The sequence below is a fragment of the Microtus oregoni genome, unplaced genomic scaffold, assembly GCF_018167655.1.
Source record: "Microtus oregoni isolate MIOR12 unplaced genomic scaffold, Mior012 000008F_ref0000371, whole genome shotgun sequence".
In the NCBI taxonomy this organism is placed as follows: Eukaryota; Metazoa; Chordata; class Mammalia; order Rodentia; family Cricetidae; genus Microtus; species Microtus oregoni.
In genome coordinates, this window is record NW_024543067.1 from 3,333,097 (window position 1) to 3,358,476 (window position 25,380).

At 40.5% G+C, this 25,380-nt stretch overlaps 2 protein-coding genes across 8 annotated transcripts in view; both read left to right on the top strand.

The window, feature by feature from the left end:
* Positions 1 to 8,398, top strand: part of Fsd1l (fibronectin type III and SPRY domain containing 1 like) — a 71,208-nt gene extending 62,810 nt beyond the window's left edge. For all 3 annotated transcript variants that reach the window (XM_041657054.1, XM_041657055.1, XM_041657056.1), the window contains one exon: positions 2,560 to 8,398. In XM_041657054.1, the coding sequence (XP_041512988.1) occupies positions 2,560 to 2,682 (123 nt within the window). In that variant the 3' untranslated portion in view covers positions 2,683 to 8,398. The remainder of the gene's footprint in view (positions 1 to 2,559) is intronic.
* Positions 8,399 to 13,973: 5,575 nt separating this feature from the next.
* The window catches only part of Fktn (fukutin), a 42,866-nt gene continuing 31,459 nt past the window's right edge, over positions 13,974 to 25,380 (top strand). Inside the window, exons 1-4 of one of the 5 annotated variants that reach the window (XM_041657125.1) lie at positions 14,502 to 14,696; positions 15,886 to 16,095; positions 19,720 to 19,858; positions 24,704 to 24,763. Coding sequence is in view for 3 of the 5 variants with exons in the window: in XM_041657122.1 (XP_041513056.1) it covers positions 15,991 to 16,095; positions 24,704 to 24,763 (165 nt within the window). In the remaining 2 variants the exon portion in view is untranslated. Of the gene's footprint in view, positions 14,060 to 14,486; positions 14,697 to 15,607; positions 15,689 to 15,885; positions 16,096 to 18,704; positions 18,750 to 19,530; positions 19,598 to 19,719; positions 19,859 to 24,703; positions 24,764 to 25,380 lie in introns of those variants that run through there. The other 4 variants (XM_041657126.1, XM_041657122.1, XM_041657123.1 and 1 more) reach the window with 4 other exon arrangements.

The following is a 25,380-nucleotide window of genomic DNA, read 5'->3' on the forward strand; positions in this document are numbered from 1 at the left end:
GGCATGCACCACCACCACTCGGTTGCTTACTTTTTTTTAAACTGACCTTTAAATTTTCTGCTAGTATTTTTTTGAAAATTAAAAAATAAACACATTTTATGTATATGAGGGTTTGCCTGCTTGTATATTTTGGTTGTATTGTGATGTTTTCTCTCACCTTGGCACAAGCCAGGGTTATCTGGGAAGAGGAAACTTCAGTTATGAGATTGAACTGTAGGCAAGTCTGTCAAGTATCTTCTTGACTGATGTGGGAGGGCCCAACCCATGGCTGGTGTTGCCTGCCATGCCTGGGCTCGTATAAGAAAGCAAGCTGAACAAGTTGTGAGAAATAAGTCAGTAAGCTAGCGTTCCTCCATGGCTCCTGCTTCCTCTGATGGGGAACTGTAATACAGAATGTAAGAAAAACTCCTTCCTTCTGCTTTTGTTCATGGTGTTTTATGACAGCATAGAAGCCCTAAGCAAGCAGTGAATGTATGTCCACCTCATCCATCCCTGGTGCCACAGAGGACAGAGGAGTGTACCAGGGGTTATGGTGGTCGGACACTTAAAAGAAACCCCACACTGGCTCAGAAATAAGAAATAGATAGGCATTTATTAAGGGGTAAAGTCACAAATCAGACCGGTTGAATCATGTGACCCAAAGGAGCAGCCTACTGGGCACGGAGGAAGGGGAACAAAAGAGAAGAGGCGCATGCATGCTCTGATTCCAATTTTAAAATGGGGTACTGAACTGAAAGGAGAATTCTCATCAGACGAAGTTCAAATGGCCAAAAGACACTTAAGGTCATGTTTAACCTCCTTAGGGAAATGCAAATCAAAACAACTTTGAGATACCATCTTACACCTGTCAGAAGGGCTAAAATCGAAAACACCAGTGATAGCCTATGCTGGAGAGCATATGAATTAAGGGGAACACTCATTCATTGCTGGTGGGAATGCAAACTTGTGCAACCACTTTGGAAATCAGTGTGGCGGTTTCTCAGGAAATTGGGAATCAATCTACCTCTGGATCCAGCAATACCACTCGGGCATATACCCAAAGTTACTCAATCATACTACATTTGTTCAACTATGTTCATAGCAGCATTATTTGTAATAGCCAGAACCTGGAAACAACCTAGATGCCCCTCAATGGACGAATGGATAAAGAAAGTGTGGAATATATACACATTAGAGTACTACTCAGCGGTAAAAAAATAATGAGATTTTGAATTTTGCATGCAAATGGATGGAAATAGAAAACACTATCCTGAGTGAGAGAACCCAGACCCAAAAAGATATGGTATGTACTCACTCATTAGTGGATTCTAGCCCTAAATAAAGGACATGAACCCTGTAAATAGTAAGAGAGGCCTCGCCTCAGTGGGCGGGCTAATACAAGCTGTAATACTTCCTACACCAGAGGAGGGCACCAGACCCCCTGGAACTGGAGTTACAGATGGCTGTGAGCCACCGTGTGAGTGCTGGGAACTTAACACACTCCTCTGAAAGCAACCAGGACTCTTGACTGCTGAGCCGTCTGGCCAGCCCTCTTCTGCTAGGTATTTTAAAGAAATATTTTTCCCGAATCATTTAAACAGTTAACTTATTACATCTGTATCTGAGGAATATTTTCACATTTTGGGGAATTTGTTATTGCCAAGCCTGCTGGTTTTAAAAATGTTAAATGTTAGCCATGTAGTTCATCATTTCAGTTGTAGAGTCTTTGGTGCAACACTAGTTAACAGTTTTATATTTGAAAGTAGGAATTCTTAAATGATTCTACAGTTATCCTTGCTTTAAACTCATGTTTGCTGTATACATGGTAGCTGATAATCTAAATTGTCCATATTTTTTTTATATCTTAAGTCTCTTGACTATTCCAATCTATTTTCTAACTTTATTGACTAATAGGACTGTTTTTCACAAGCAAGGTGACTTTATCGTTCATAAACTCATTTGTGTTTTTTAACTTTATATTTGTGTGTGTGTGTGTGTGTGTGTGTGTGTGTGTGAGAGAGAGAGAGAGAGAGAGAGAGAGAGAGAGAGAGAGAGAGATATTATGGGCCACAGTGTGCATGTGGAAGTCACCTCTCAGAAGCTGATTCCTCTAATTTGACTACAGGTTCCAGGGATGAAGCTCAGGTCGTTTGGCTTGCATAGACACTGCCTTTTCTTTACCTGCCGAGCCGCCTCACTGGCCCATATGTCCTATATCTAAAGCCAAGCCTCTGTTAAAATAATAAGGAAGATAAGGAAGTTTCTTTGGGGTACATATCCCCTGGTTGTAATGATTAGGAAAGTATCAGCAGTCAACATTGTCTGCTGGCATTAATCTGGTTTAGCCTCTGGAGTTTGTGCTGCCTGAATTCCCGTTCTTGGATGCAGTTTCGGTGGTTTCTGCAAAGTCTTCCTTTGGCCACTGTGAGCTTTTCCCTTCCTCCTCAGCTCAAACGTTAAACTTATCAGTTTGGGATTTGCTGATGTTCATATATGTGGCATTTGCCTTTCAAATGGAAGGTTAAGGATTCCTGGAGTTCAGTTTGATCTGAGTCTAACCGAGGTTTTGTCTTGTCCTAGGTCTGGTGTGGTGGACTTTCTTTGAGTACTGGAATGCAGGTTCCAAGTGCTGTGAGGACACTTCAGAAAAGTGAAAATGGAATGACCGGTTCAGCAAGCAGCCTGAACAATGTCACTCAGTAACAGCTCCTCAGACTGTGTTTACCCTTCTTCTTTGGGTGGCCTTTCCACGCAGTTCCTAATGCAGACGTTTTGGAGTGGTGGGAATGAGGCCTGCTATGCTCTGCTTTAAAGCCTGGACTCTGCTAGACTAAGCACCAAATAGGAAGCAGCCACAGGAGAGTACTTAGTGTCCCAGAAGCCAGTACCTATGGACTGTCGTTTGAGTAGTAAATAGAAAAGGAGTGGTATTGAAGGATTTATGTAGAAACCCATTTTTCCGTTTCTTGAGATACTTTGGCTCGTCTAATAGTAATAGTTATATATGGTGACCCAGGGCCTGGGCTGCAAAGCTCTGAAAGCTTACTGTGTTCTTGTTTCTCCTCACCAGCTGTCATTAATTCCTTAACCTGATGCTTTCAGAACACAGGGTTCCAAGACTTTGTAGAAATTCAGATCATTGCCTTGGATGGCAGAGAAGTTTTCTTACAGCGGCTCATTTCACCTTTTATAAATGAGTTGGGCTTTTGACAGGTAACTTATTTATTGACCAGATTCATATAATTTTTTCCTCTAAAATATTGTGATAATTGTTCTTATAACCCAAAATATCAAGCAGATAAGAAGAAATTAGACAGTGCAAAGGGAGTATTGGTCACACCTTCTGCTCCTCCCTGTGCTCCTGGGGACCATTTGAAAAGCCTGGCTTTCTGATTTTGTTCTCTTCTTTAATCCCACTTTTTAAAGCTACCTTTGAAAAGATTTCCTCTTAAGCTAGCACTGATGATAATGTAATTATTGCTTATTTTTACCCTTGCTAATGAGAGTGGAAGTTTGTTGATTAAGTTCTATAAAGGGTAAAAAGCTGTACATTACTAATTTTTTGTCTGTGAAAGATTATAAAGAAATATTTCTAAAGTATTCCTTTCTGGAATAGTTTAAGTTATTTTTACAAAGATATAGAATAGTTTAACTAACTGTTTTGAAAAAACTACATGTGTCTGATTTAGTATAAATGTTTTCAAATAATTATTTGAAGATTTGGTGGGGTTTTTTTTGTCTTTTTGTTTCACTCATTCACTGTTTAAAAGTTTATGATTCTTCCACAAATGAACACGCATGTCTTCCCCGAGCCCACATCTTTCCCGAGGGGATGTGTGAATCAGCAAGTGCAGCTGTGGTTACCTATTGCAGAGTTGCTGAAACTCGAGTTTCTGAAGCCAAAGTTGAAGCTGAAATTATAAAACTGCTTTCAGACAGCCCTTTAAAGAAGTGAATATTCGACTTTTAATTTTTGAGACTTTAAATCTCTTTTTGTTTTAAGTGTCTTGGGCTTTGGCAAACTTCCCTGGAGAAGTGTCTGTTGCTGCTTTCTGTGTGGTGTTTGTATGGCGGTCATAAGTATTTGCTCTTAAAATTTGCTGCTTACTGGCATGATTGTTTTTGTTCTGTTGATAAAACAAATTTGACGTAGGATACTATTTTTCTCATGTAACAGATATCTGCGCTGTCATCTGATAACACATTGGCAGCTTTTCAGACTGAAACGATTTACAGAGTGAAATATGCCAATATTCATTTGGTTCCCCAAAGCAGTATTTTATTTTCATTTTTCATAGCTTGAAAGGCATTGTTCAGAGTTCTACTACCTATAGGAATATCATTTCATGACCTTAGGAAAAAGGAGTTGCTCCTTTTTGTAAAGTCATACCTGAAAGCAGTAATTGACTGGAATTGTTTTGTGTGACTACTCAGTATATTTTGTCAAAAATGACATTAAGAGCCAGCTGTTCTTACATAGAACTTTTCTTTATGATATTATATCTTCCATAGTTGTCTTCTCATTTATACAGTGCCTTTTTCCTCTACGCACACTCACTGTCAATTGAATTTAGGCCAGGCAGCTTGCACTTAGTGGTGAGGGCCTTCTGTTGAGGGCTGGAGGAGTGCGTGTGGTTCTTGGACCATCATTTGAGACCTTTATATAAAATTTCCACGCATTCATTGGAATATGCGTGATTTTTACCAAGAGGTTTTGTTTCTCAGTGTATCTGTAGTACAAAGTATAAAGTCAGTGAATAAGAGTCCAAGATCTTATCACGTGATATTTGGTACTAATTATTCCTTCATTACTTTCAAGTAACAGCTTTTTCTTTCTCTCTGATTCTTATTGTCTCTTATTTTATTAAAAAAAAAACCACATCTGTAGTACTTTAGTTTAAAAACCCAAGTTTATTAAGTTAAAAGGAAGTTTGTCACCCTTGTTTTTAAATTAAAAATAATTGAATATAGTGCCTACTTAAATCATTTCAAAATAAGGTAACTATTAATTGATCATAGTCTTTGACATCCTCATTAGCATTAGAGGTAAAAACTGAGCTTTGCGCAGCTTAGCTGCTGTGGTACATCCGCCAGAGGTCCTCTCATAACTCACAGTGCGCTCCCTGCGCTCTTCCCTGCTTCCGTGTCTGCGTGCCCCGCTCAAGCACCGCTGCTTTCCATGAAGGAAGCGCAGGAGACGTGGACTGGAATGCACAGACACAGGTATGAAACTGTCTCATAAAAACATGTAGGAAGTATTGTATTTCTCTTTCAGCAGTTGAATTCCAACCCAGGTTTATTCAGCTGGAAGTAGACAGGAAGGGGCTGCCTTAAGCACTTTAGAAAAGAATTCTGCTACAATTCACTGACCCAGCTGACTGTCACATCATTTAAAGTTTGGTAAATATGTAATACACCGACCACTTCATGACTAATGCACATAGAAATGTAATATATAGTGATTCTCTGAATGTTCCAGGTAGAGGTTTTAAAGAAGTATTAAGGGTTTGTCTGTGGGTTTGATAGCACCTCTGCCATAGGACAGTGAACTGCTGGACAGCAGGTGTGCCCTTCTCCGTCTGTTCTGAAGATTTTGACTGACTTGCAGTCAGGGTCTCATTTGTGGAATAAAACCATCAACAATATTATGTATAACCTGAACTTCCAAGATCCTTGGTATAAATAATAAAAGAAAATGTTTATAATGAAATATTTTAATTAGGTCAAGATATTCTATTTCCTGACTTACTTAGAATGATTGATTTTTCTCTATATATCTTTTCCAAAAATTATAACTATTTATGTATTTGCAGTTGTTTCTTTCAAAAACAATTTTAAAAATTGGAAAGGGATATATTTGGGACGTGATTACTCCAAAGAATATTAATCTTAAAAGGAGACAGTATATACGTCTTACCATGAACTGTATTCCTCTAGGCCATGGTGCCTCTTGAGCACAGCAGGCAGCGCGCTGGTCTCACACCACTCTAGACGAAAATGTGAGTGTTTCAGTCACGGCATATAAGCCGTATAACAGTACTTGAGTTTCTATGCTATGGCATCAGTTTTATTACTTTCTATGCAGGTTTCCAAAACTAGTAGAGTTTAATTCACCATAGCACCTCGCTCTGCTGTTTTTGATGTTATAGTCTTCATCTAAAAATAATGTTTTGTTAATATGTCATTACACTTCTTAAAGAAATACATTCATTGGGCTGGGAAGATGGATCACAGGAAAAGAGCTTGCTGCCAGGAAGATGACTGAGTTTGTTCCCTGGGGCACACAAGTTTGGGGAGAAGCAACTCCTGTAAGTTGTCCTCTAAACCACACACACACCCCCCCCCACACACCTACACACACACACAATGCACATACACGATATAACTTTTAAAAATTTAAAGTACATTTGTTTTAGCTTGTAAAAAAAACCTATCAAATTAATGATAAATCATAATACTACACTTTTATATTGTAACCAAAAGTCTGGAAAAGTTTCTTTCCTGGTTTTGTTTTTACACTATATGCAGTCCTTAAGAGGTAAGCATGGATTTACTTAGTATCCAGGTCACCATGAAGTTGTTATTTTCAACCAGATGTACCTTTTGTAGCTCAGCACTCAGAACTACCGTCAGTAATAAAGCTTTTCTTACTGAAGATCATCACACCAACATTACATTGCAATTGGTATTTTTAGTTTTTTATCTGTATCTGAACAGTGTTCACACTTGTGAGTCTGATGTCAGTATTTGTTACCTAAGAGGTATGATTAACTTGAATACCATAGGAACTTTCCTCCAGTTGGAAGTTAAGTAGATTGCTCGTTGCTGTTGTTTGAATTGAAATGTTATACATGCCATATGAATGTTAAGAATATCGGCTTAGTAATCAACACCAGAAATTACCATAGAACTTTTATCTTGACTATCCAATCATATTAAAAGGGTACTTTTTTCTGGGTTAATATAATATACAGGCTTTGATACATCATCAGTTAAGTTATATTTGTTTAAAATTATATATTTTCTTAATAATACTCAGTCAACTTAAGTTGGTGCTTAGGAAAAACTATATAGAGGATTTACAGTATGTAGGGCAGCAGTCAGTGAATGTATTTGCTTTGCTTGGAACTTTGAACCAATTTTAAAATAAATCAAGTTGGAAGAGATTGGTAAAAGGCATTTTAATATTGGAACATTTTGGAGAGCACAGAACTATGAGAAAAATGTCATTTGAACATTCTCAGTATCTCTAAGGTACCAAAGGACTGAGTCTAATTGATCTTTTGACGGAGACTCTGTAGAATCAAATGCATGACTGATTCTATTAAGATATAATAGCTAATGCTGGGAAATAGCGCCAGGAAAAGCTGCTAGGCTTTAAGATTCGTGACATTAAGTATTTAAAATTAATCACTATAACTCTCCCATACAGTAATACGATCTTTTGTAAGTCACTCACCACTTTGGGTCTCTATTGCCTTACTTAAAATATTCTGCATTGTTTAGCCTACCTCACAGGGCTGTTGTGAGGTGTGTAATGACATGGAGTCCTCTGGAGAGGGGGTGGTTTTCATTAATAATGGCTGTAAGTGTTTGGATACTTGTAAATCCTGTTTACTTTGAAAAAGCATATTCTTAAGTTGGTGTTACCGATGATTTTTAAATGATTTTTTAAAAAGTAAGACCTCCTATTAAAGTGTTCTTTACTATTAATTTGCTTAGTGCACGACTGAGTCTGTGGACATTTTCTCAACTACTACATACCTTCTACAGTTGTAAAAGCTCCTCCACAGCGTCCCTGTGTAGAGTAGAAGCCTAAGTACGCAAATGGCTTCAGCTCCTTTTCCATCGGGAATTTGCACTTTCACTTAGGATGGCCTGGTACTCCGTGCAGAGTGAAGTTGGATGAAATAACTCTTCTACAACAACAAGATGGTTCAGTTATTTGTTACACTTGACAAATTATTGAAAAACATTTCAAAACCTGTTCATTAACCTATATCAGTTATTCTCTGGACATATTTGTGTTGCTCTAAATTGGACGTATTAAATGGTTTACAAGTTATCCTACTCTACAGGATGTTGGTATGTCTGTTATCTGGACATGACTTTGCTATGCAGTTGTGATAAAAAAAAAAATTTGCAGTTCCTCAGGTTTAACCTTTAAGTTGTGGATGAAGACCATTAATCAACTACACATGATATACTCAGTGCTACAAGAGTGTTTGAAATGAGCACACTGCCTCATTTTCCTTAGAAACAAGACAAAGCCTTTTAAATGCTGTTTTTAAACTTCAGAATGAGTGTAAAGTCCAGTAACTTGTGTGTTGAAATGATTGTATGTTCTGTATAAAATGTTCTACTTCGAGTTTTTACAAAAGCACCTGTATTATCCCTCTAAAAATTAAACTTTTTCTTTGCTTTCTTTTGTGTGTTTGATTTTTTATCAACTTTTATTTAAATATCTATAGTTGTTTTGTTGAGAATGAGAATATTTTAAAAGCTATAGTGCTATTGCCTTAAAATGTTAGAAAATTCCATTTAATAGAGTTTTATGTAATGATGGAAGCCTTGTATTTGCTCAGTAGCCCCTAGTCACAGGCAGCTTCTGAGAATAATGTACTAGTCAACTGAGATTTTAAATTTGTTAATGTAGAAATGAATACATGTCACTGGTAGCTATTGTTTTATACACTGAAGATGCAGTAATTAGTGCATCACAGCCTAAGGTGCATTTTGATAGGGGCTCACTCAAAGAGTCAGACTCAGAACTCCATCCTGATACCAGTGTTTTCTTTAACCTGAAACAAATTGAAGGGGAAACCAAATAACAATGTCAGAATGACTATATTTAGGCTGTAGTTCCTGTTCTTAAAAGTCTTGGTCACCAAGAGAAAGATAAAAGGGAAACATTGTACCATGAGGAGGAGTGTATGACAGAGGTCTGCAGGGGCAGGCAGTCCTCTTGAGTAGAAAGACGCCTATGGATGGGTGCAACTTAACAGTTTTAACAGAATCGAGATTTTTAAATGCACTTACCCTTGAAAAGTTAGGTTTTTCTCAGCGGTTTCTCTTGCATACATACACACAGATAAACAGTACTAGCTGTAGCATTTTGGTATTAAAATAGAAGGTAACTGAAGAAAGGCAAACATGGATCCTTCATTCTTTTCTTTCTTGGTTGCTATGCAAAGAACTGGCCTCCACAGTTAAAAGTTAATTCAATAAAATCGGCTGTCAGAATTTTGAAGGTTCCTCTTTCTAACTTATAACTGCAAGCTAGTATTTGTGTATGATTGTAGTAATAGGGGCGGCGGGGCTGCATTCCCAGCACCCCGGCCGCCTGCTCGGCTAGCTTATGCCCGAAATAACAACACACAAACTGTATTCATTTAAACACTGCTTGGCCCATTCTCTTCTAGGCTAATTCTCACATATTAATTTAGCCCATTTCTAATCATCTGTGTATGGCACCCCAAGGTGCGCTTACCAGGAAGATTCTAGCCTATGTCCATCCTGGGTCGGAGCTTCATCCCGGGAGCAGGGGCATTGCGTCTCTCTCAGGCGTCTGCTCCGGAGAGGAGAGCTGTCAAGACTGAGCTCACTTCCTCTTCCTCCCAGCGTTCTGTTCTGTTTACACCTCCCACCTATCCTCTAACCAATAAAATGGGCCAAGGCAGTTCCTTTATTAGCCAATGACCTTCCTCCATCATATGATGGTGTATATACATTCTTCATATCCCTCCCTGCAGGTGATACTATACATATGTAGGCTGTTAGTTTTGTCACTATGACCAAAAACCTGATAAGTAGCTTAAGGGAAGAAATATGTATTTTGAGGGAATAGAAATCTGTCACGTACGGGAAGGCATGGTGACTGAACTGGCTTGCTGGTAGTGACAGGCATCTGAAAGGAATTGCTTTCTCACATCCTGGCAGATCAGGGAAAGAGACTGGTCCAGTCACAGACAGGTTGGTTGTGACCTTTAAGACCTGTCCTCAAACAGCAAACTCCCAGCAACTGTAGGTTCCACAGACTAAGGTAGCACTGCTATTGAATGAAAGAATCTAGAGGAGCATTTCACTGTCCAGCCATAACGTAACCCTCATAGCAGTTAGCTTCCCCCAAATTTGTGTCTTTTCCTTAGTAAATTGTGTGCAGCTTCTGTTGACATTCCCTGTATTAAACAGAGTTTTACACTTAACATTGCTTGGCACTAGTTGCTTCTACCCGCTTTGCCCAAGGTCAGCACCGAAGGGATTGGTTTTATTACTGTGCTTCCTTGTAACTGCACCAGTGATAAAGTATATGGTATTAAGGGGAGGGATGAATATATAAATATATATATTCTATTATGAAACTTCAGTCCCAGGGTATCGAATGCCCTTTTCTTGCCTTTGAAGGTACCCGCTCTTATGTGACAGAAAATACATATAATCTGTAAAATGCTTAGTTAACTCTGCTTCATATGGCATCATGGTGGGGATAAGCTACCAGCTTCACCCAGTGGAACTCCCTAAGGGTGTCTGGTGATTGGCGTTAATTGTCTATGTGACACAAGTCAGTATAGAATCACACGAGAAGGGAGTCTCAATGAGAGATTGTCTCAGGTTAATCTGTGGCCACGCCTAAGGAGGGGCTACCTTCTTTGAATTAATGGTGTTGAGCAGACATACCCTGAATGTGGACTGTGCCATTCCGCAGCTGGGTCCTGGACAACAGAGGAGAGAGCTAACTCTCACACATTAATTCTGTTCTTACGGTTTGGGATGTGATGTAGCCAGCTCCTTCAAGCTTTTGCCTCTTAGACTTCCTAACGTGATAGGCTGTAATCTGGGACTGAGCCCAAATAAGCTCTCCCTTCTTGCTGCTGTTGTCAGAGTGTTTGATTACAGCAACGTGAAAGGAAAGTAGAGGTGGGATTCCTCCGGCTTCCACTGACACACCCAAGTTTAGATTACTATTCAACAGATGGCCAGTACCCCAGAATTCCCTTCCTAGCCATCCCTATGTTTGCCTTGAGAGCCTCTAAAGACTTGTTCCCAAGGTCCATCCAGAAAAGATTGAACCATACGTATTTATATCACCATGGGTGGCACCTGTGGAAACGGATGGTGCTTGGACGTGCCAACTGGAGTGTCTGCACGCATGTATACCAGGTCATATGGTACTCATGCTGTCATGGTGTTGTTCGAGGAATCTGAGACTTCCATATTTGAATCTGGATTTATTGTCCTTAAGAAACATTATCTGTCCAGATGGATATTACAGTTTTTTAAATTTATTTTTATTTAGGTTTATGTACGTGTATATAAGTACGTCACATAAGTGCAGGTCCCTTCAGAGGCCAGAAAAGTGTACTGGATACCCTGGGACTGAGGTTCCATACTAGAATTTGGGTTCTCCAGGAGAACACTGAGTGCTCCTCACTGCAGAGCCATCTGTTGAGCCCGAGGAGAAGGCATTTTGATGTCTAAGCTCTTGGCTACTTAAGTTTGTTGGGGCTGCTACTTTATGCTGCTGCCTTAGAATACCACAAATGTTACAGGCTAGGATGTGTATACACACACTCCTGGATGACTCTCGAAAGATGAATGTTTACTTCTAACAGAGGCTATTTTTATTCATCTTTGTATCCTTTCCAATGGCTTTAAATTTAGCTAACCAGATTAAACCACTTTTATGGTGAACTAAAATCTTACAAGTATCTCGCTGACATTCTTGAGAAGTGCTATTTTTTAGTTATCTGACAATATCTGATGGCAGTAACTTAGGGGGATAAACCTTCCCTTTGGCTCATAGTTGAAGAGGTTAAAGTCCATCATGGGAGGTAGGGCATGGCAGAGTTTATGGCAGCTGCGGCAGGTGGCTGAGTCTACTCACATCTAGATGGGCTGGACCCAGAAGTAGAGAGCAGACTAAAAGCAGGGCTGGGCTACAAACCTTAGCCTGTCCCCTCTAATGGCCCACTTCCTCCAGGGTTTTAGAGCCCTGCCTCTCCGTGTTTCTAAAACTGCCAGTGGCTGGAGAGACCAAAAGAAGCCTTTGAGAGAGCGGTTCACATTCAGGCTGTTAACAAGTATCATTGTGACCAGTTAAGTTGTGTTTATCTTTTTATTCTACAACTTCCAGTGGTATATGGGGCTTTTACTTTTCAAAATTGTGTTGAAAATAAAGTTACTTATAAGTGGGGGAAACTTTAAAGGTAAACTGCCAAAAAAATGTTCCTGACAAGTTATGTCTAAGGTAACCAAAGGAAAAAGAATGCCAATTTTCTTTTAGGGGTTCCAGAATCTTTCTTTGGCATATATCTTTAAATTCTGGTCCATTTTATAGTAACAGAAACTTGAAAATGCAGATGGCCCATTATGACTGTGTTTATGTAGGAAAAACAATGAGATCTATACTTAAATTGAAATTAGAAAACTGGCTAGTCCTCTGCCTCTTTTCAAGGTTTATGCAGGACAAGATGTGCTATTGTAGGGTAAAAAGATCAAGGAAAAACATTCTGATTCCAACTTGACCCCAAACCCAAGACCAGGGGCAAGAAAAAGAATCACACCAATATCTCAGTTTGCCTGACTATCAGGCCACAGAATCCTACCAATCCCTGGGTTTGCCAAAGATCAGTACACAGAATCCCACTAATCCCAGGCCACCCTGGAAAGCTCCCTGCCTACCTACCCAAGAAACCCTATATAAACCCCGTGTTCTGCTCAACTGAGCTACCTTCTGCAGCTACCTTCCTGTATCTTCTTTTTCCCCTTGCAATAAACCTCTGTGTGAGGTTTGTTGTACTGGGATTTTGTGGTATTTGGACTCCAGGATACGTCCTGGAGCGGGAGCAGAGCTCTAACACCTCTGCTCTGGAAACCTTCCGCCCACTGCTGGAGCGGAGGTATAACACTTGCACTGGGGAAGCCTTTCCCTTCAGAGCCACAACACTTACAGCTATGCACTTGAAAAGGATTCACTTATAAAAACCAGACAGCTCTTCTTACTTATAATTTTCGCACATTGTTTAGCATAATAAACACTGCTCATTTTTTTAAAAATACCACCTCTTGTCACTCCAGTATGCATCAATTTTAACTTTTGTTGTTGTTAAAAGACAAGGCCTGACTCCTGACCCTCCTACCTTGACGTCCCAAATGCTTGAATCATAGGCATCCAGGCTTAATAGTGACTTTTTGAAACGATCACAATTTTTAGGAAAATTCTGTTTTAAGCCAAGCATGACAGTGCAAATTTGTAATCCCAGCACCTGAGATGTGGAAGTACTAGGATCCGTTGAAGGCCAACCTGGGCTACATGGAGAGTTTAAGACCAGCTTGAATTACACAATACAGAACGGGATGTGGAGGGTAAACTATTTCATCTTTTTCTATGGGCCCTTAGTAATTTTCGTACAGAGAATTTAAAACTACAATAATTTGGTGCCTTTAATTCTCAAAACTTCTTATCAAAATCCACATCTGATCCTTACCAATAACTCTTTAAACTACACCATTAAAAGCAAAAGATGCCAGTCCCCAGAACTGTATGTTTGTTCTGAGCCCTAGACTGGAAGTCAGCCCTAGACCTGGATGTCAATTAGGCAGCTCAACCTCGTGAGCTTGCTCATCAATACACAGCGATCTTTCCCACTCCAGCCCCATTCGCAAGCAATGGCATCCAAAGCAGAACCCAAGGAGTTGTTTTGAATCTGCTTGCTTAGTGTGTGTGCTTACAGAAGGGCAGGGGTGGGGTGAGAACGAAGGGAAGAAATCATTATCCTCCCAAAGTTCGCACGTAAACAGCTTTCTGTACTGATGATCCAGAACACCAGGGGAGACAGTTCTGCTTTGTTCGCCGGAGTTTCTCCTACATTCTGAAGCAGCCTCGGTTCACTGCTAAAGGGAAGGCTGCCTGTGGCTTTCTAAAGGCCAAGCAAACAGCAGAGTTCCAAGAATTTAGAGAAGTGGCAGAAGACGAGAACGATCCCAGGTCCAGCGTGTGCGACTGCGCGCCTGACGGCCCCTTTGCGACGGCTGTGACTGCCGTAAAGCAAGGTCGCCGCCGCCGCTGCTGTAGAGTGAGGTAAGATGAAGGCAACCGGGCTGGGTCGCTGGTCCAGGGCGGACGTCCTCAGGCACCTGTCGCTGGTCGCCAGGTACCAGCCACCTTTGCGGTGCCACCCTAAGGCGGTGGGGAGGAGGCCGAGATCGGTCCGCCGGTGTGCTGCGGCCGTCCCGGTTGCAGATCTTCCCTGCATGCCGATGCTGTCCACTGATCGTCCGCACCCGGCTTCGAGTTTGGAGGTTGATGGAGACGCTCGTGGAAGCCGGGTCGGGGCGGTGTCGTTTGATCTGGGTGGTGAGAGCGGAAGATACGGGGATAAGGATCGGATGTGAGGACCCGGGCATAGCACGGTGCCTCGGCAGGGAAGGAACTGCTGCAGCCTGCTGCTCTGTACACCTAAAGGAGTGGCTGGAGGCGTGAACCACGGGGAAGGCGACCACGACAGGGCGACTAGCCAGGGAGGGGCCAGCTCGGAAGGTGTTGGAAGCCGCGTGAAGGACTTGAGAAGTTCTGTGTGCAGGAGCCAGCACACAGTATTCAAACGACATCAAAAAGTTTTCTACAAAGAAATCTTTATAAGTTGAGAGACTATGCAAAGGCCAAGGAAAAATGAATATATAGAAATCGCTATCACTATATAGTCTAGGTCAACAAGGTAGGGAATATGTGTGCTTCCATGGTGATCCATTAAAACAAATCGTATTCCCTGTAGCTGGTCAACCAAGAGAAAAATTAGCATTGCAGGGTATAGCTATAAACCCTGTAACTTCTCAGGGGAAGTAAAGTGTGACCTCACAGCCAAACTCTCCCGACACCTGTGTTTAAACAGCGCAAACAGTGAAAGTAAGCAGCGCTGTTACGTTCTTTTTTATAGAGTGGGCAGTGGGTATATAACGTCATTGTGGGACACTGAACAAATAAGAGCAAAAGAACATAGTTATTGGACAGAAGAAAATAACCAAGTAGAAATAAGTAGGGAAAGGAAAGAAGACAGAAGGTGGCATAGTTTGCCAGTTTCTCCTTACAACCAGAAAACCTAAGTCAGAAAACTTAGGTTATTAAGTGAAAGAGGTATTAGTATTCTTGAAGACATAAAGCTAAACACTAGAGGACAAATAAAAATATTTATCCAAGATCATATATTGGAGAGGAGTTAGGAAATACATACTAAATTCTTATTCTGAAGAAATAATTGGAGGTGATTGATACCCAGGATGAAAGATCAAAATGTTTACTAAAGTATTCGCTACCCTTGCCAATACCAAGATCATTTATTCCTATATTACACGTGCATGTGCGCATGCGCACACGCACACACACCCTCACAAAACAAAGATACTGTGCTTCTTGACTAAAAACTTCTTTCTCACTTATCCCCCAGAAGTAGTTCTCATTACGGTCAGAAGTCTTGTCTGACTCACATTCTGAGATCCAAAGGTCCCAGGCCAGGTCTGTTGACTCAGAAACATTGTAGAAGCCCCTCCCCTTCCCCTGCATTCCTCTTGGCCAAAGTGTTCTGTAGAGCTGCAGATAGCCTTTTCTCTTCCAGTTTTGCTTTTGTTGTTTGTTTGTTTGTCTGTTTGAGAAAGGGTCTTTCTAGGTTGCTCAAGCTGGTCTAGGACTCACTGTGTAGCCCAGGCTGGCCTTGTACTTGTTATTCCCCTGCCTCAGCATACCAAATGATAGCCATGTACTGCCATGCTTGGCTAAATAACTTGTGTGTGTGTGTGTGTGTGTGTGTGTGTGTCTGTGTGTGTGTGTGTGAGATCAATGATTATTGAAGCTAATTTTAAATTTTTCTTTTTTTTTTTGCCAAATTGACCTTTTTTTTTTTTCCTTTTCAGAAGTACCTCTTTGTTCACAGAAAACAAGATTATCTTTCTGTTTCATGAAGAAGATGATAACAGCTGGGTTACTGTTAAAGATATCTGCGAGAAGACCACAGACCAATGAGTAGAATCAATAAGAACGTGATCTTGGCCCTCCTAACACTGACAAGTTCTGCGTTCCTGCTGTTTCAGCTCTATTACTACAAGCACTATCTGTCAGCCAAGGTAATTCCTTGTTTTTCTTATTAGATGTCATTGTGGCTGCGTGCTTTCTTCACATGTAAATTACAGTACACCCGATTAATAATGTTTAACTTCTATGAGAACATTTCTCACAGGTGTTCTCAACTTTGTAGGATGTAGCAGACAGTTCAAAATTACAATTAAATGTTTTTGTAATTATGCAATTAAATCAAAAGTGTTGTTTAAATAATATTTAATCTATTCACATTTTCTGATAAATAAAAATTACTATTCCACAAAATAATATCACTTAAGTCACTGATAAGTAATTTTGACAACCTATCAAAATTATTTTATTTTATAGTGTGTACTTTGATTCTGAATCTACAGAAGAGTTGTGGTATAGCTTACCTCTGCTGCTGTTTATGGAACTGAAGGTATAGAGATACTGATTTGGAGTCCAGGAGTAGTAAATGCCTGTAGCACCATGCTGGGATGACTGCACAGCTTTCCAGGCTCTCAGCGGAGAGGACTAGGTTGGCCATTGTCTTAGAGTAAAGAAGGCCTACTTCTGCTTATGTTCTAGCTTTACTGACTTTACTGTAGATGTCTTCTGGCCCTAGATACTTAATTAGGTGTATTTATGTTTTCTGTGATCTACAAATGAAATCAACCTTCATCATCGTGTGGCTGATAGCTCCACAGCACCGTGAGTGTTGAATGGCCTGTCGCTTGCTCAGGAAAAGATAAAAATTCAAAACTTAATGTATCATTCCTATTCAGGGTATAATACTTTCACATCATTGTAAACTCAGAACATTGTGAGCCGCCTATTCTAAGTTGGGATCCGTTCATAATTTGCTTACAGTTCACACCACAAAGGATATGTCATGTCTCTAGGGATTATTTTCTTCTCATTAATAACAGGTTAATGTGGTTTTAATTAAATGTGCTTGTCTGAGTTGTATTTATGATTACTTGTTAAGACACGGTATATTAGAAGGTCTTACTCTCAATTTGATAGTTGTAGCAGTAATAGTGATTCGTGTGTGTGTGTGTGTGTGTGTGTTTGTATGTATGAGGGGGCTTTTCTGTGTAGCCCTGGCTGTCCTGGAACTAGCTCTGTACCTCAAGCTGGCCTCGAACTCACAGAGCTCCCCTCCCTGTGCGTGCTGAGTGCTGGGATTAAGGTCATGTGCCACCACCGCCTGGCAGTGGTGGTGATCTTTGAGAATGGCTCCAGTGTTCAAGCCGCCTGGCAGTGGTGGTGATCTTTGAGAATGGCTCCAGTGTTCAAGCCGCCTGGCAGTGGTGGTGATCTTTGAGAATGGCTCCCGTGTTCAAGCATTAGTTCAGTCATCTGCCTTTCAGCACGCCACTTCCTGGAGCTTTGATTTCTTTGACTGGAACTCTTAGCAGCACCGCCAGCTGAGCTCAGTAGTCTAGTTGATGTGATGCAGCAACTACATCTCAGTGTCTTCTACATGTCTGTGCTCAAAGATGATAGCTTCTAGTAGCTTATGTTTCCCACTGAAGGCTTACATTACTATTTTAGAAATAAAGTTGAGAGGCTCAAGAGATGGCTCAGTGGTGAGGTCACTTGCCTGCAAGCAGGACAATCTGAGTTCAGTTCCTGGAACCCACATCGTAGGAAGAAAACCAACTCCTGAAAGTTGTCCTCTGACCTCCACACATGTGACATGGCCCACCTCCTACCTCTTAATAGACAAACAAATAAACAAATAAATAAAAATAAAGTTGAAGTAAGTTCCTATAGAGTCCTTGTGTGTCTATCTCTCACTGTTTAACTGGGATCTAGAGTGAGTGTTTCTTGCTCATGATTAACATTGTTCAGGACCTGTAAAACTTGTGTCTTTACTTGAGCGTCTCTACCTAAATAGACTGTGTTCAGGTTGGCAGGCATGAGATGAAATGGCTTTCAGAATGCTGAGGACATTGAAGACAGTGGGGTTGATAGCTAAGTAAAAGACAGAACAGTAACTGGAGCAAGCTTTCTCTGGTGCCTTCTAGCCAGATGAGCCACACCAGTGCCTTCAGCAATTGACTGTTCTCATTACCTAAAAGGCCGCGCACAGGCTCTTATTCCGCGCTAGCTTCTTGTGTGTTCAGTAATTTGCTTTCTGTTAAAGGGAGAGATAGCAAAGAAGAATGGTGGCAATTATTCACAGTGAATGATTTTCCTGCCGTCATTAGAGATGGGAATTAGCCTTAGGCATGTAGGACATACATAGCAAAGGCTTTTGGAATAGTGTTAAGTTGGTTGCTTGATAAAATTGTGTAAAGATTTTCACTTGGTCTTTGACTTTTGGCTTGCTTTGTTTTGCTCTGAAAGAAAGCATGTAGTTATTCCTGGAGGAAAAGTATTTTTTGACAGTCTGGTGTAATATGGCAAATTTTAATAAATGTCACCCCCTTATTCTCCCACCCCTCCACTTTCCATTATTGAAGGGAAAAAAATGAATTTCTTTTATTACAGTTAAAGGATGATTTTTTATTCTTTCCTATATTCCTAGGCTGTAGACTATAGGTTTTCAAACCAGATGAGCTATTAATACACATGGCTTTCTTCCCCTTGCTGACTTTTAACCCCGAGGAGTCCAGTCCATGGAGAACTGAGGAGTGACGGCCTGAGCTGCAGAAGAGTGCGGCGCGCAGTGGGGACGCACCACAGTGAGGTCTCTCAGCCTCAGTGGGGGACGCACCACAGTGAGGTCTCTCAGCCTCAGTGGGGAACCACAGTGAGGTCTCTCAGCGCTCAGTGGGGACGCACCACAGTGAGGTCTCTCAGCCTCAGTGGGGGACACACCACAGTGAGGTCTCTCAGCCTCAGTGGGGGACGCACCACAGTGAGGTCTCTCAGCCTCAGTGGGGGACGCACCACAGTGAGGTCTCTCAGCCTCAGGGGCACAGGTTTATAAACAACTGGAGAAAAAGCTGATATTGAAGACCTTACTTTTTTTTTTTTAACAAATTTGACTCTATTGCCATGTTAAATAGTCATACAAATTAATAATTTGGATTTTGGGTTCCTGTAAGAGCTTGATTATTGAATACTATGCTTGAGAAATAATAAGGTTTTTCTTTAAATCTTGGCATTCCATTTTTGGAGTGCCTGTTCTTTAATGACATATTATAATTGAGTCAGTGGAGTTCAATAGCCACCAATTATTTTTCTACCAGTCCTTTTTAGGATATGTCCATATATTTATGCCTCTCAAGTTTTCAATACAACTATCCAATAGAAAATAGGTTGAAATATCTTTGTTTTTTTTTTTAACCCCTTGACTTATTTTGTTGAAAATTATTTAAGCCAAGCATAGTAATAGGGTATAGAACAGAAGGATCAATGAAATTCAGTCCTGACTTTCTAGTATCTCACAATATGGGGAGCTTTGGAATTAAAGATTAAGAAACATGTAAGGAAATAGATAAATAATTTAATATTTGTTTCTTCAGGCTTCATTCTGAATGCTTCACTAAAGAATTCTTCTGTCCCCTCCTGTTTAGACTCTGTAATGCTTAGGTACTGTACACACATTTTTTTGTAATTAGAATTCTGATCAAATTATTTGCATAGCATGCCTATAGGATCAAACCTAAACTCCATAGCATAGTATGCAGGATCTTCTCTGTTTGCCTCTCCAGATCTCTCTTCACCATACTCTAAGCCTTGGGAGGCTGACCTCTGGACTGCATTAGCTGAGCTCCCTTGCCTTTTGGGTTCCAGTTGGGTTCAACCAATGGGAAGCATCAGCTGGAGATTGGAGACTAGGAAGAAAAAGAGGTCAGGTTATTTATTTTCTTGATTCTCTATTTCTCCAGTTATTGGCTGGCAGTGGCTGTGTTCTTATTCATTTTCATCTGTAGCCACTGGGTGCCAGCAGCTGTTTCCATAGGTAGAGTAACTATTCAGATAATGAAATTTAAACTCTTTGCTTTATAGGTCCATGGAGTTATGTGCAAGACTGCATGTGTTTGTGACATTTGCAGACTGTGCCTTTCATCCTTTTCTTTCGAGACGCCATTAAAATGGTGTGATCTTTAAGCCTGAAAAAACTAGATCCCCAGTGTTCTTATCGTTGACTTTTCAAGCTAAGTTTTCAGGGATAAAAGAAATGAAGAATAACATACTTGGGGGTCCTGGATTACTGGTTATTTTATGGAGGCACAATATTTTAAGTTGGTCTTACAGGCTGAATAGGAGTTTTCCAGATGAGCATGAATAGTGTAGAAGGTCATTATAAATAAAAGTTTATTCCAGCAGAGTGAATTATGTCCATGTCTATACAAGGAGAGTGTTGTGTAGAAACCAAAGGAAATAGAGTACAAAAACCTTGATGGATTAATTTGGATATTGATGTGTCCGGAGAGGATTGAGAGATAAGAGGAAGAGTTCTGTGCTGGTGAGAGTCTTCTAGACCATTATAAGAACTTCGGCTCTTAGTAGGTAAGACTGTGAACCCTTACATGGCATAACTGTGACTAATCCATCTGCTCTTTTAAGATAGATTATAGGAGCACAGACTGGAAACAAAAAAACTAGCTAAAAGGTTATTGTCATTTACACAAGAGGTGGCCATGGTGTAGACAAGGGAGTGAGTAAGAAATGGAAAGCAGAGCTATAAGGGTTTGTTGATCATTGGATGCAGGATCTGAAAGGCAGAAGAGAGGCGAAAGTTACTGGGTTTTGACTTAGGCAATAGAAGTGTGAAATCACAGTTTATTGAGGTGAGAAGAACTGGAAAGCGCAAATCTGAAACAGGATGAGTGGAAAGTGCCTGATACCCAGGAAGAACAGACAACTGGATAGACAAATGTGCAGTTAACGGACTACTATGGTTTAGAGTTACTAGCTCATGGATGGTATATCAAGTCATAAGACTGGGGGAGGTGGAAGGAAGGAACAAACTCCTACAAGTTGACCTCAGACCTCCAAATCCACAGCATGGTACATGCACCCTCTCTAAAATAAGGAAATAAATATTCAAAAAGAGAGAAATATATGAACTGGAGACATAGCTTAACAATTAAAGAGCATTTGCTGTTCTTCAAGAGGACCCAGGTTTGGTTCCCAGCACCCAAGTAACTCCAGTTCCAGGAAATGTAGTGCTCTCTTCTGCTTCTGCAGGCACTTGACACGTGACACATTTGTATGGGTAAAACACTTAGAAACATAAAGTAAGTAAATCTTAATAAAAGCCACAACTCTTGCCAGGCAGTAGTGGCTCACACCATTAATCTCAGCACTCAGGAGGCAGAGGCAGGTAGATCTCTGAGTTTCAGAACAGCCAGAACTACATAGAGAAACTTTGTCTTAAAACACACACACACACACACACACACACACACACACACACAGACCAAAGGCTACAAGACTCAATGAGACGCCAAATAAGTGTCTTGAGATCTGCTTTGGCCCCTTAAGCTTATTTCAGCCTTCACTAGTGAGGCTGAGAAGGAATAGCCAGAGAGACATGGCAGGAGACCGAAGTATAGACTCCCGAGAGTCTAGGAAATGAGGGCTTGCAGTGAGGCGGACGTTACCACGTCTTGTGATGAAATGAGATGAGCGCTAACAACCAATGGAGTTAGCATTCTGGAGGTCAGTGGTAGCTGTGAGCGTTTGGCAGAGTGGGTTTGAGCTCAAGTGACTGATAGGAAAAACATTAAAGTCATTGAGACCAACATTGGGAGTTCTGCATAAAGGAGAAGAAATTGTTGGGGGAAAAGAGCTGTCAAGAGGTTTTTGTTTCTTGTTTTAATTATTTTTAATGGAAAAAATAATTTTGTGTTTGTATACTAATAGGAATAGTCCAACAGAGCGGTGTCTTTGACCAAGCAAAGGGCATGCGATTTAGAAAGTAGAGAAGCGGCTGTAAAAGAATGTAGCAGTTCATCTCTTAGGAGAAGAAGGACGTCAGACTGTATGAATCTAATTTCACTAGGTAGTAAAGTAATTGGGAAGGCTTGAAAGTTCTCTGATTCCTCTTATTTTCTCAGGAAAGAGAAAGCAATGCCGTATATTGACAGATGGGATACAGAAAATGTGTTAAAAAGAGAAAGGAGCAGAAAAGGTCATCTAAGAGAGTGAGAGGATTAATGGTCAAGGGAATGAGTGTAGCATTGCTCAGCAGAATGAAGGCCCTACCCAGCATTCCTTGAGAACCAGCTGGGACACCAGTGAGCAGTCGCAGTTAGCTGTGTACCTGCTTTCTCAGACAAGTGAGGACTTGGGTTCCTCCTGCTTGTTGTGCTTTGTTTTCAGATGAAGAGTCGTACTGTGTGGTCCAGGTTGGCCTAGAACCCACTAATGATCTTCTGGCATCAGCCTCCCAAATACTAGGATTATAAGTATGTTCCTCTGTGCCCAGCTGTGAACGTGAACTGTTTGGTGGGTTTTGTTTTGTTTTGTGGGATTTGTTTGTTTGGTTTTGGTTTTGGCAAAGCAAGTAAAATAGAGGCAAATTATGAGCGTGTAGGAGGGCATGAGTGACAAAACATGGTGTTTATGAGAGTGTTGCTCAAAATGGTGGCACAGAGGGAGGAGATTGGGGATGTAGTTTTGACATGGTAGAGTGTTCTAGGTGGAGGTGATAGTAACACTAACTATATGTTTACTGCTCTAGTTAGAGGCTGAATGGGAGAGCAGGGCTAAAAATGAGGCGGACTAAAGTCTCATTCAGTAGCCACCTTTATTCAGAGCATCAGACAATTTATACTCTGAGTGTGTAAATTGTACAATCACCTGAGTTATGAGTATGATTACAGGGACAAGCCATGCATGGCGAAAGCATGTTTTCTCATCGAGGTACATGAATGATGACGGCTGGAACAAATGCACTCCTCTCTGCTACACTGGGAGGCGCACGAGAACACATGCCAAGAATAATTCTGTGTTTTGAAAAAATAAGGTTGTAAGACTCTTGCTTTCTTGGGCTCTTCTCAGAAACACTCAGAATTTCCCTCGAATGACTTCAATTTTAGACTGTTCCAACACAGTTAACTATACACTGTAAAAGGGTAGAATTTATAATATATAATCTTAATTCCAATAAAACTACTATAAAAACAATCTACTAGCGCACTAGAAATTTACTTATTCTAAACTCAACCAATTCAGCAGCTTAAAACGCAGGTTCAACCCGGCGGTGCTGGTGCACACCTTTAATCCCAGCACTCGGGAGGCAGAGGCAGGCAGATCTCTGTGAGTTTGAGGCCAGCCTGGTCTACAAGAGCTAGTTCCAGGACAGGCTCCGAAGCTACAGAGAAACCCTGTCTCGAAAAATCAAATAATAATAATAATGATGATGATGATGCAGGTTCCTCTCCTAGTATAGGGCTGGAGTGAAAAACAAATGACAGTCTAGTTTCCATCACTTGTCAGGACTGAGGATCAAAGTTACTTTTGTTTTTATTTTTTGTTGCCTGTTTCTCTCAAATAACTGCTCTCATCTAAGTTAGAGATCTGTCGAGAGACTGAGTCTGGCTCTCCCTTCATTACTCTTCCTCCCTTCTGTTCTCCTCCAGTTAACAAATTTTTACTAACATCTGTTTAACCAAGCACTAGGCCAGACATGGTAACACAAAGGCAGCTTGGCCTTGGCACCTGCCCTTGAGTGCAGTTTGATAAAGGACGAGCCTCCTTTGTTGAGCACATTGTGTTTGTAGGATGAGGCGATTCTAATTGTCCGTCAGCATCCTCTGTTATTTATATCTCATAGGTAGAAAACATTGGAAGCATACGGAGTTGTCAGAGTTCTTTGAGCTTGAAAGCTTCTTATCTCTAGATCGTCCAGCATTCTTTCTCCTATTTAGTTTCCGATTGATAGGGGCTTATCATATGAACAATATGACAATATTACTTTCTTCCTTCTGACATTTCAAACCTGAACATTTAAAAAGAACTGTTAACTTACAAGTAATCTAAAACATTTGAAATAATACTGCACATTATGAAAAGTGTGAGTGTTGGGGCCATCTCTCAACCAGAAATAATTACTTTGCTTTACAGTGTTGTTCTGTAAGAGTATGGGGGGGGGGCAGAGCCTGACACTTGTTATCTGCTCATTATTATATTTTTCTTTTTTTTTGTTTTTTTGTTTCTTGTTGCCCTGCTTATACTTCCTGCCTGGCTAATGGTCAGTCAGCATTTTATTAAAACAATACAAGTGATAAATCTTTACAAAGTACAAAACCATTGTCCAGTGGCAGGGGGAGGGGGCTGACAGACAGGCATAGGAGTGTGAGTGCTGATACTATTTTTTGATGGACATTAATGGGCTCAGAAATGCTAACCAGGTGCTGAAGAGATGGCTCAGAAGTTAAGAGCCTGATTGCTCTTCCAGAGGTCCTGAGTTCAATTCCCAGCACTCACAATCATCTGTAATGAGATATGGTGCCCTCTTCTGTTGTGCAGGCAATACATTATATAAATAATAATAATAATATAGAAATGCTGGGAATACCATGAATACTATCAGTAACTTACTATATTCTGTCAATGTTTTGTACCTTGGATTATTGTATTATAAAATATATGATTTTTTTTTTGCTTCTGAGTATGAAATAAGCATATGGATAGTGATGCTGGGCTGTGAGTTTACCAAAATATTCTTCTGCTCTCTTCCAGAATGGAACTGGCTCATCAAAATCCAAGGGAAACCGAATTGGATTTGATAGCACACAGTGGGTATGTACTTATATCTCAGTTACAATGTGCTATCTTTAGCTCATTCATTGATATACTCCTCAAGTATTTGTTGATTGATGGCAAGGACAGTAACGACCTTGGACACGAGTAGACCTTATGCCTAGTGCTTTACATGGCACATCTCATTCCGTCCTTGTGGAAACCTTAGAAGTGTCAGTATGTATGTTCTCTGTTTAGCTCGTCAGGGAGATTAAGGTAGTTAGTTAGTAAATATCTGAATCCAGATTTTAGTTTTCCATCTCTAGAATTCTTGACTGCTGAACTGTAATGCTTCCCCAAATGCAGGAATATATGAATCAGAATTGAGCTATGAATGTAAAGGGAAATCAATAGTCAGCAATAAAAATCTCAGTGCTTCTTTTGTAAGATGAGGGGAACAGATAATATAATATATTCATTAGATTTTTTGTTTTGTAAAGTTTCAGAACCTCTACATTTTAAAAATACATTTTCTTTTTTTCTACCTAACTAAACACAAAAACAGAACTGAGAGGGCAGAGCTGAGATGTAGCTCAGTTGGTAGAGTGCCTGCCTAGCATACAGGAGGCCCTGGGTTCAATCTCCGGCACGGGCACTGTGTAAACCGAATATGGTAG